Raw genomic sequence first — 12,481 nt, 5'->3', positions numbered from 1 at the left:
TAACGATTAGTTTCTCGTTTAGCTCCTCCATCTTCACTTTCAGATGAAGTGCGCGACCTACTCTTCTGAGTTTTAGGGTACTTACTTTTATCTGCCCATTTTTCAAAATTTTTCTCACCCCAGACTCTTCTGGGTCTCTCATAATTTCTTCCTCCCCAGACTCCATTGGGTCTGCCATTGCTGCGTCTCGCCTCGCTTCTCACTCTGTTCTCCCTCAAGCTCTTGTATGCTTCAGTAATCATATCCGCCCTATCTGCGGCATCTTTCACCTCCAATATCCCTGCTTCTTGGATCTTGAACTTTGTTTCGGGATGCATCATCTCCAAGAACTTCTCCATGACCATCAGTTGCTTCAGGTCAGCGTAAGATCCAACTCCAGCAGCCTCAATCCACTTCTGGAATCGTCTTTCCAGATCTCTTGCTGTCTCAGCATACGTACATGCTCCAACTTTGATCATTTCTCTGAAGAGCTTCCTATAAGCTTCTGGGGTTAACTGAAACGAGCGCAATATGCTGCTCTTTACTGTGGCATAATCCTGGCACTCTTCCAGTGACAATTGGGTGTATGCCTCCCTGGCTGCACCGGTCAATCTTAACTGGACCAGCTGGGCCCATTCCTCCTGTGGCCACTCCTTGATACTGGCTACTTTTTCAAAGTGCCCGAAGAAGCTCTCTGCCTCTTCGGGAACAAACAAGGGAATGTCCTTCTCCCTAACCCTAACATCTGGTGGGTGTGATACCTGGGTGGTGCTCTCTGGCAACCCATGTTCAATCCTTTGCTCAGCCAAGGTTCTATTTGCTTCTATCTGCATTTGTTTTGTTTTCTCCTTTTCTTTTTCGACCTGGGCTTTTTCTTTCTCTTGTTCCAACTCCAGTTCCCTTATTCTGGTTTTCTCTTTTTCTTTCTCCTGTTCCAACTCCAGTTCTCTTACTCTGGTTTTCTCTTTTTCTACTTTCCTTTTCATCTGGAGTTCTAACTTCATCTTTTCCAGCTGGAACTGTCTCTCCTTGTCCTCTCGTTGTTGCTGCATCTGGAGCTCTAACTGGAATCTCTCTAAGCTCCTATTTCGGCTACTCCTACTCGATCCCTGGGATCTCACTTCATCCTGTCCATCATCCTCCTTTCCACTTTCAGCTCCTTTTTGGGCTCCTTGTTCTGCTGCTTCATTTTTGGCTCTTAACTGCCTCAGGATCTCATCCTTCATCCCAGCTACTTTAGATGCTTTCAACCTAATGCCACATTTTTCTGCAATTTGTTTCAATTGATCCCTCGTACAACCTTCCAAGTCCTCAGGCTTGCCTGACTCCACAAACGCTTGCACCTTATCCATCTTGTCCTGTGAGTCTTCCCAAGAGAGAGAGTATACACCTGCAGTCACGCAGTTTATTTCAGCAAGGGTGTACAAATCCACTCTTGGACAGGGTGTGGGTGTGTCAGTTCCCTCTCCCGGACACAGGCCCCCAATTTATTATAGACTGTGGGTTGGTTGGTGTTGTCGTCGTTGATCCTTCTCTATGGACAACCCAACCCACAACTCGGTAGAGTGCTTATATTAGGAGATCACCCTTGGCGCTTCTGGCTCTTGGAGAGGGGCTCAACGTCACACGTTTAGGGGATGCGGCTCCAACGCTTAGCCTCGTTGTCACGTGCACACACCCACTCGAGCCGCTGTGACTCCCCACTCTCTCCTTATGAGGTATGATCTCCTCAATCCCCTATGACTTACTAGTATTACCTCCTACCCTGTCCACAGCAGTGGTTCTTGGTCCTTTCTCTCTCTCCTTCTTTACTACCTCCTGGGAAGCCTCACTAGGACAAGGGCAAACACCAGCAAATTGGGATACATTTACTGGACAAAGCACATACACGATACATACACATATAATAATAATGAATCCTATACTCTATAATATCACAATCAGGTTGCTCTCCAACACAACCAGAACTCTACCATCAGCTTATCAAGTGGTATCCTATCTCCTGGTTCACCACCTGATACTATCAACCTCCTCAAGTTGATCAAGTCTACATACACTGTTGCACCATCAGCAAGATAATATATATATAGAACATCGGCATTTGAATGCAATAACATATATCAGTATAAATGTTCATTGATGCACAACAATGATCAATCGATCACTGTCAGTCCTGGAACGCATACATCTGTAGGTAATCCAGCCTACGACTGTAACTCTAAACTTCAGTATAAAACCCTCCTTGACATAAGGATGCAAACAGTCACTCACCTCTCACTGCGTCTTGCACGCTAATGACAACCAAACACTATCAACTCCCTACTAGTAATCCACCAGAACTTCCCTTCCACCTCTGGAAGTTCACTACCCTAATATCTTTAGGTTCTTCCGGGCTTCACTACCAGGATCCTCTGCAGCTTCTCCAGGCTGCTATCATGAAGTTTCCTTGAGTAACTACGGTGCTTCACCCTTCTGCTAGGTTCCTCCACACAGCTCTCTTGGCTGCTACACCATGAAGTTTCCTCGAGCAACTATGGTGCTTCTCCACCTCTACAGAAGCATGTGACACTCCTCTTCACTGCTTCTCCTCACAGCTCGAGGTCCTCGCCTCCACTACCTTGGAGTCTCATCAATTACTTCATCTAGGCTGGCTTCGAAGTTCTCAGCAACTTCTTCCCCAAAGACAAACCACAGATCGTCTGGTCGAGGGCGCTTCTTCCTCTGACGAGGCTTGGTCAGGGCGCTCCACGGCCCACAATAATGCCTCCGGGCGGCTTAATATTCACTAATTATCGCCCACGACTTGAGACCACACGTCCCCAGCTCGATTCCACAGCTGGTACGTCTGCACACTTCTCTTCTCTTCGAGATATATCACTAGGGGTTCCCTTCTGACGGGAGCTCAACGGAGCGCGGCTTTTCCCCTGCGATGTCTGGCACTCAAGTGAGGTCAAGGTCCTCCGGAAGCGAGCCTCACGCCTCCAGCAAAATGTCCACATCTCCTAGCCAGTCATTTATCTATTTCCTTACTTACTGCCCATAATCTTAAACTGCTCATTGAATCCACCATACTATTTTTCATATGGGTTATCACCTCAATATATGCTAGACCTTCTAATCAGGTCAGGCTTGATGAATAACTCTCAAGGAGGGAGACTCATTTCTCCTGCAGGCTGAGATCATAACACTCCCCTCCCCTTATTTTTGAGAGTTATTCCAGTGGCAAAGCTCGGGATAATACATCCGCCACCACACTGTCTCGTTCTTCACCCGATATACTCTCTTAGGAGTCTACAATTAGTTCGTTGCACCTTGCAACATCTGGCTCACCTCTCTCCAGAAACATGATCTTCTCATAAACGATTTGACCTCTCTGGCACCTCTTGGCTAGGCTGTCCTCCTTGGACACCTGCACTCCATCGGTCCACTCTACTTACTGTCTCCACCCTCCGTTTCCTCGTCTTCCTCTCTTCACGTCCAGAGTCAGACGTCTACTCTCTGTACCTCCTCTGTCGTCTTCATACTTCCATCTACTGCCATTATACTTCCGCCTCCTGTCATCATACTTCATTCCCTCGTCTTCACCGACGATTCTCCCTTTCGTCTCCTCATTTATCCGAGACCTAATCCTGTTTGACTTCCATCGAGTCCTCGGCTTTCCTCTATTCCTCCATGCTTGCATCATCATCCTCTTCTCACACCTCTCACCTCTATACAACTCCATTTCTTCTCCTTCAACTCTTCTTCGTTCCCTAAAGGTTTCTTCGAGCGCTGTACTACATCCAACAGCACTCGACCGTACATGTCGCTTTACCTTTCCTAGAGTGCTCGTAGGCATCTCTCCACACATACTGTCTCTTCTCCTTTCATTTTCCCGGCTATTACTCTTCTTCATTATCTTTTCTCCACGATTTCTGTGAAACATGTCAACTCTTGACATCTCAAACAACTTAACTCCACTATCCAAATGCCTCTGTGCTCGTGGACCACTTGACGCTCTACTCCCGTCCTCAGTCTGTCTACATCCTTCCTCATTTCTACTCAGCACAGTTGCATTCACCTTCCGACTCTGAATTTCAGCAGGCTGGACTCTACTCAGGTCCGCTCTCTTCACATGATTCTTCTTCGGCTGGGCCATCTTCACTTTTGACCTCACCGAGACTTCATTTTTCTGGGCTGGACTTTCATCAAACAGCCATGCTATATCTACATCGATATCTTCCACCGGTTGAATCGACACTGTATCATCTTCTCCAGCGTCTTCCTCGTCGGCCACCTCTGCCTTCGTCACTACCGAGACAGGGTTTTCAATGGCTTGGCGGTCTCCTGACTCATCTCCTCGGATGTCAGTCAGGTTCACACTCTCAGGTGTCCCACCCGTGCCGTGGCCTTCTGGGCACTCCTCTGGCACAGTCTCCGCTACGACTCTCGGCAACACCTTTGTCCCGCACAAGTCATTCCCCAGGATCACTGGGACTCCTGGAATAGGTACGTCGGGGCACACTCCCAACATCACCTCTGCCGACACATATTCCGACCTTAGCTGGACAGTACAAACGGGCATGTCACTTTCAGACAACAACCCATATACCTTCATCTTACTCCTGCCAGCTAATCGTCGATCATTCCCAATCAGGCTTCTCACAATCAAGCTCTGATTAGCTCCGGTATCTCTTAAGATACCAACTTCTACCTCAGGTTGGCCTCCTATACTGATCCAACCTTTGCTCATGAACGGTCTATACCTCTCGTTCACTAAGTTTGATCTCTGTGGTTTGTCTTGGAACACATTAGTATATTTACTTCGGGGGTCACACATGGCCAGGGTCCCAACTCTCTTGCCCTGTCGACAATCTCGCATCACGTGACCCAATCCGTTACAATTGTAACATCTCATCTGGGAAAAGTCTCTTCTATATGTACCAGAGTAGCTCTGACTCTGCCCACTCGCATGAGAATTCCTCGGGCCAGGTACACTACCTGCACTCTGTGGGGTTTTACTGGACTCTTGATTTCCAGGATAACGATTAGTTTCTCGTTTAGCTCCTCCATCTTCACTTTCAGATGAAGTGCGCGACCTACTCTTCTGAGTTTTAGGGTACTTACTTTTATCTGCCCATTTTTCAAAATTTTTCTCACCCCAGACTCTTCTGGGTCTCTCATAATTTCTTCCTCCCCAGACTCCATTGGGTCTGCCATTGCTGCGTCTCGCCTCGCTTCTCACTCTGTTCTCCCTCAAGCTCTTGTATGCTTCAGTAATCATATCCGCCCTATCTGCGGCATCTTTCACCTCCAATATCCCTGCTTCTTGGATCTTGAACTTTGTTTCGGGATGCATCATCTCCAAGAACTTCTCCATGACCATCAGTTGCTTCAGGTCAGCGTAAGATCCAACTCCAGCAGCCTCAATCCACTTCTGGAATCGTCTTTCCAGATCTCTTGCTGTCTCAGCAAACGTACATGCTCCAACTTTGATCATTTCTCTGAAGCGCTTCCTATAAGCTTCTGGGGTTAACTGAAACGAGCGCAATATGCTGCTCTTTACTGTGGCATAATCCTGGCACTCTTCCAGTGACAATTGGGTGTATGCCTCCCTGGCTGCACCGGTCAATCTTAACTGGACCAGCTGGGCCCATTCCTCCTGTGGCCACTCCTTGATACTGGCTACTTTTTCAAAGTGCTCGAAGAAGCTCTCTGCCTCTTCGGGAACAAACAAGGGAATGTCCTTCTCCCTAACCCTAACATCTGGTGGGTGTGATACCTGGGTGGTGCTCTCTGGCAACCCATGTTCAATCCTTTGCTCAGCCAAGGTTCTATTTGCTTCTATCTGCATTTGTTTTGTTTTCTCCTTTTCTTTTTCGACCTGGGCTTTTTCTTTCTCTTGTTCCAACTCCAGTTCCCTTATTCTGGTTTTCTCTTTTTCTTTCTCCTGTTCCAACTCCAGTTCTCTTACTCTGGTTTTCTCTTTTTCTACTTTCCTTTTCATCTGGAGTTCTAACTTCATCTTTTCCAGCTGGAACTGTCTCTCCTTGTCCTCTCGTTGTTGCTGCATCTGGAGCTCTAACTGGAATCTCTCTAAGCTCCTATTTCGGCTACTCCTACTCGATCCCTGGGATCTCACTTCATCCTGTCCATCATCCTCCTTTCCACTTTCAGCTCCTTTTTGGGCTCCTTGTTCTGCTGCTTCATTTTTGGCTCTTAACTGCCTCAGGATCTCATCCTTCATCCCAGCTACTTTAGATGCTTTCAACCTAATGCCACATTTTTCTGCAATTTGTTTCAATTGATCCCTCGTACAACCTTCCAAGTCCTCAGGCTTGCCTGACTCCACAAACGCTTGCACCTTATCCATCTTGTCCTGTGAGTCTTCCCAAAAGAGAGAGTATACACCTGCAGTCACGCAGTTTATTTCAGCAAGGGTGTACAAATCCACTCTTGGACAGGGTGTGGGTGTGTCAGTTCCCTCTCCCGGACACAGGCCCCCAATTTATTATAGACTGTGGGTTGGTTGGTGTTGTCGTCGTTGATCCTTCTCTATGGACAACCCAACCCACAACTCGGTAGAGTGCTTATATTAGGAGATCACCCTTGGCGCTTCTGGCTCTTGGAGAGGGGCTCAACGTCACACGTTTAGGGGATGCGGCTCCAACGCTTAGCCTCGTTGTCACGTGCACACACCCACTCGAGCCGCTGTGACTCCCCACTCTCTCCTTATGAGGTATGATCTCCTCAATCCCCTATGACTTACTAGTATTACCTCCTACCCTGTCCACAGCAGTGGTTCTTGGTCCTTTCTCTCTCTCCTTCTTTACTACCTCCTGGGAAGCCTCACTAGGACAAGGGCAAACACCAGCAAATTGGGATACATTTACTGGACAAAGCACATACACGATACATACACACATATAATAATAATGAATCCTATACTCTATAATATCACAATCAGGTTGCTCTCCAACACAACCAGAACTCTATCATCAGCTTATCAAGTGGTATCCTATCTCCTGGTTCACCACCTGATACTATCAACCTCCTCAAGTTGATCAAGTCTACATACACTGTTGCACCATCAGCAAGATAATATATATATAGAACATCGGCATTTGAATGCAATAACATATATCAGTATAAATGTTCATTGATGCACAACAATGATCAATCGATCACTGTCAGTCCTGGAACGCATACATCTGTAGGTAATCCAGCCTACGACTGTAACTCTAAACTTCAGTATAAAACCCTCCTTGACATAAGGATGCAAACAGTCACTCACCTCTCACTGCGTCTTGCACGCTAATGACAACCAAACACTATCAACTCCCTACTAGTAATCCACCAGAACTTCCCTTCCACCTCTGGAAGTTCACTACCCTAATATCTTTAGGTTCTTCCGGGCTTCACTACCAGGATCCTCTGCAGCTTCTCCAGGCTGCTATCATGAAGTTTCCTTGAGTAACTACGGTGCTTCACCCTTCTGCTAGGTTCCTCCACACAGCTCTCTTGGCTGCTACACCATGAAGTTTCCTCGAGCAACTATGGTGCTTCTCCACCTCTACAGAAGCATGTGACACTCCTCTTCACTGCTTCTCCTCACAGCTCGAATTCCTCGCCTCCACTACCTTGGAGTCTCATCAATTACTTCATCTAGGCTGGCTTCGAAGTTCTCAGCAACTTCTTCCCCAAAGACAAACCACAGATCGTCTGGTCGAGGGCGCTTCTTCCTCTGACGAGGCTTGGTCAGGGCGCTCCACGGCCCACAAAAATGCCTCCGGGCGGCTTAATATTCACTAATTATCGCCCACGACTTGAGACCACACGTCCCCAGCTCGATTCCACAGCTGGTACGTCTGCACACTTCTCTTCTCTTCGAGATATATCACTAGGGGTTCCCTTCTGACGGGAGCTCAACGGAGCGCGGCTTTTCCCCTGCGATGTCTGGCACTCAAGTGAGGTCAAGGTCCTCCGGAAGCGAGCCTCACGCCTCCAGCAAAATGTCCACATCTCCTAGCCAGTCATTTATCTATTTCCTTACTTACTGCCCATAATCTTAAACTGCTCATTGAATCCACCATACTATTTTTCATATGGGTTATCACCTCAATATATGCTAGACCTTCTAATCAGGTCAGGCTTGATGAATAACTCTCAAGGAGGGAGACTCATTTCTCCTGCAGGCTGAGATCATAACACTCCCCTCCCCTTATTTTTGAGAGTTATTCCAGTGGCAAAGCTCGGGATAATACATCCGCCACCACACTGTCTCGTTCTTCACCCGATATACTCTCTTAGGAGTCTACAATTAGTTCGTTGCACCTTGCAACATCTGGCTCACCTCTCTCCAGAAACATGATCTTCTCATAAACGATTTGACCTCTCTGGCACCTCTTGGCTAGGCTGTCCTCCTTGGACACCTGCACTCCATCGGTCCACTCTACTTACTGTCTCCACCCTCCGTTTCCTCGTCTTCCTCTCTTCACGTCCAGAGTCAGACGTCTACTCTCTGTACCTCCTCTGTCGTCTTCATACTTCCATCTACTGCCATTATACTTCCGCCTCCTGTCATCATACTTCATTCCCTCGTCTTCACCGACGATTCTCCCTTTCGTCTCCTCATTTATCCGAGACCTAATCCTGTTTGACTTCCATCGAGTCCTCGGCTTTCCTCTATTCCTCCATGCTTGCATCATCATCCTCTTCTCACACCTCTCACCTCTATACAACTCCATTTCTTCTCCTTCAACTCTTCTTCGTTCCCTAAAGGTTTCTCCGAGCGCTGTACTACATCCAACAGCACTCGACCGTACATGTCGCTTTACCTTTCCTAGAGTGCTCGTAGGCATCTCTCCACACATACTGTCTCTTCTCCTTTCATTTTCCCGGCTATTACTCTTCTTCATTATCTTTTCTCCACGATTTCTGTGAAACATGTCAACTCTTGACATCTCAAACAACTTAACTCCACTATCCAAATGCCTCTGTGCTCGTGGACCACTTGACGCTCTACTCCCGTCCTCAGTCTGTCTACATCCTTCCTCATTTCTACTCAGCACAGTTGCATTCACCTTCCGACTCTGAATTTCAGCAGGCTGGACTCTACTCAGGTCCGCTCTCTTCACATGATTCTTCTTCGGCTGGGCCATCTTCACTTTTGACCTCACCGAGACTTCATTTTTCTGGGCTGGACTTTCATTAAACAGCCATGCTATATCTACATCGATATCTTCCACCGGTTGAATCGACACTGTATCATCTTCTCCAGCGTCTTCCTCGTCGGCCACCTCTGCCTTCGTCACTACCGAGACAGGGTTTTCAATGGCTTGGCGGTCTCCTGACTCATCTCCTCGGATGTCAGTCAGGTTCACACTCTCAGGTGTCCCACCCGTGCCGTGGCCTTCTGGGCACTCCTCTGGCACAGTCTCCGCTACGACTCTCGGCAACACCTTTGTCCCGCACAAGTCATTCCCCAGGATCACTTGGACTCCTGGAATAGGTACGTCGGGGCACACTCCCAACATCACCTCTGCCGACACATATTCCGACCTTAGCTGGACAGTACAAACGGGCATGTCACTTTCAGACAACAACCCATATACCTTCATCTTACTCCTGCCAGCTAATCGTCGATCATTCCCAATCAGGCTTCTCACAATCAAGCTCTGATTAGCTCCGGTATCTCTTAAGATACCAACTTCTACCTCAGGTTGGCCTCCTATACTGATCCAACCTTTGCTCATGAACGGTCTATACCTCTCGTTCACTAAGTTTGATCTCTGTGGTTTGTCTTGGAACACATTAGTATATTTACTTCGGGGGTCACACATGGCCAGGGTCCCAACTCTCTTGCCCTGTCGACAATCTCGCATCACGTGACCCAATCCGTTACAATTGTAACATCTCATCTGGGAAAAGTCTCTTCTATATGTACCAGAGTAGCTCTGACTCTGCCCACTCGCATGAGAATTCCTCGGGCCAGGTACACTACCTGCACTCTGTGGGGTTTTACTGGACTCTTGATTTCCAGGATAACGATTAGTTTCTCGTTTAGCTCCTCCATCTTCACTTTCAGATGAAGTGCGCGACCTACTCTTCTGAGTTTTAGGGTACTTACTTTTATCTGCCCATTTTTCAAAATTTTTCTCACTCCAGACTCTTCTGGGTCTCTCATAATTTCTTCCTCCCCAGACTCCATTGGGTCTGCCATTGCTGCGTCTCGCCTCGCTTCTCACTCTGTTCTCCCTCAAGCTCTTGTATGCTTCAGTAATCATATCCGCCCTATCTGCGGCATCTTTCACCTCCAATATCCCTGCTTCTTGGATCTTGAACTTTGTTTCGGGATGCATCATCTCCAAGAACTTCTCCATGACCATCAGTTGCTTCAGGTCAGCGTAAGATCCAACTCCAGCAGCCTCAATCCACTTCTGGAATCGTCTTTCCAGATCTCTTGCTGTCTCAGCAAACGTACATGCTCCAACTTTGATCATTTCTCTGAAGCGCTTCCTATAAGCTTCTGGGGTTAACTGAAACGAGCGCAATATGCTGCTCTTTACTGTGGCATAATCCTGGCACTCTTCCAGTGACAATTGGGTGTATGCCTCCCTGGCTGCACCGGTCAATCTTAACTGGACCAGCTGGGCCCATTCCTCCTGTGGCCACTCCTTGATACTGGCTACTTTTTCAAAGTGCTCGAAGAAGCTCTCTGCCTCTTCGGGAACAAACAAGGGAATGTCCTTCTCCCTAACCCTAACATCTGGTGGGTGTGATACCTGGGTGGTGCTCTCTGGCAACCCATGTTCAATCCTTTGCTCAGCCAAGGTTCTATTTGCTTCTATCTGCATTTGTTTTGTTTTCTCCTTTTCTTTTTCGACCTGGGCTTTTTCTTTCTCTTGTTCCAACTCCAGTTCCCTTATTCTGGTTTTCTCTTTTTCTTTCTCCTGTTCCAACTCCAGTTCTCTTACTCTGGTTTTCTCTTTTTCTACTTTCCTTTTCATCTGGAGTTCTAACTTCATCTTTTCCAGCTAGAACTGTCTCTCCTTGTCCTCTCGTTGTTGCTGCATCTGGAGCTCTAACTGGAATCTCTCTAAGCTCCTATTTCGGCTACTCCTACTCGATCCCTGGGATCTCACTTCATCCTGTCCATCATCCTCCTTTCCACTTTCAGCTCCTTTTTGGGCTCCTTGTTCTGCTGCTTCATTTTTGGCTCTTAACTGCCTCAGGATCTCATCCTTCATCCCAGCTACTTTGGATGCTTTCAACCAAATGCCACATTTTTCTGCAATTTGTTTCAATTGATCCCTCGTACAACCTTCCAAGTCCTCAGGCTTGCCTGACTCCACAAACGCTTGCACCTTATCCATCTTGTCCTGTGAGTCTTCCCAAAAGAGAGAGTATACACCTGCAGTCACGCAGTTTATTTCAGCAAGGGTGTACAAATCCACTCTTGGACAGGGTGTGGGTGTGTCAGTTCCCTCTCCCGGACACAGGCCCCCAATTTATTATAGACTGTGGGTTGGTTGGTGTTGTCGTCGTTGATCCTTCTCTATGGACAACCCAACCCACAACTCGGTAGAGTGCTTATATTAGGAGATCACCCTTGGCGCTTCTGGCTCTTGGAGAGGGGCTCAACGTCACACGTTTAGGGGATGCGGCTCCAACGCTTAGCCTCGTTGTCACGTGCACACACCCACTCGAGCCGCTGTGACTCCCCACTCTCTCCTTATGAGGTATGATCTCCTCAATCCCCTATGACTTACTAGTATTACCTCCTACCCTGTCCACAGCAGTGGTTCTTGGTCCTTTCTCTCTCTCCTTCTTTACTACCTCCTGGGAAGCCTCACTAGGACAAGGGCAAACACCAGCAAATTGGGATACATTTACTGGACAAAGCACATACACGATACATACACACATATAATAATAATGAATCCTATACTCTATAATATCACAATCAGGTTGCTCTCCAACACAACCAGAACTCTACCATCAGCTTATCAAGTGGTATCCTATCTCCTGGTTCACCACCTGATACTATCAACCTCCTCAAGTTGATCAAGTCTACATACACTGTTGCACCATCAGCAAGATAATATATATATAGAACATCGGCATTTGAATGCAATAACATATATCAGTATAAATGTTCATTGATGCACAACAATGATCAATCGATCACTGTCAGTCCTGGAACGCATACATCTGTAGGTAATCCAGCCTACGACTGTAACTCTAAACTTCAGTATAAAACCCTCCTTGACATAAGGATGCAAACAGTCACTCACCTCTCACTGCGTCTTGCACGCTAATGACAACCAAACACTATCAACTCCCTACTAGTAATCCACCAGAACTTCCCTTCCACCTCTGGAAGTTCACTACCCTAATATCTTTAGGTTCTTCCGGGCTTCACTACCAGGATCCTCTGCAGCTTCTCCAGGCTGCTATCATGAAGTTTCCTTGAGTAACTACGGTGCTTCACCCTTCTGCTAGGTTCCTCCACACAGCTCTC

The 12,481-nt window shown here is 47.3% G+C and overlaps 1 protein-coding gene across 1 annotated transcript in view; it reads right to left on the bottom strand.

The window, feature by feature from the left end:
* Positions 1-8,785, bottom strand: part of LOC138366541 (uncharacterized) — a 77,435-nt gene extending 68,650 nt beyond the window's left edge. Inside the window, exon 1 of the mRNA XM_069327574.1 lies at positions 8,690-8,785. Coding sequence (XP_069183675.1) covers positions 8,690-8,785 — 96 coding nt within the window. The remainder of the gene's footprint in view (positions 1-8,689) is intronic.
* Positions 8,786-12,481: the final 3,696 nt, after the last annotated feature.

This window comes from Procambarus clarkii, chromosome 19 (assembly GCF_040958095.1).
Source record: "Procambarus clarkii isolate CNS0578487 chromosome 19, FALCON_Pclarkii_2.0, whole genome shotgun sequence".
Lineage (NCBI taxonomy): Eukaryota > Metazoa > Arthropoda > Malacostraca > Decapoda > Cambaridae > Procambarus > Procambarus clarkii.
The sequence above is the reverse complement of the archived record's forward strand: the minus strand, read 5'-3'. Positions and strand labels throughout refer to the sequence as shown.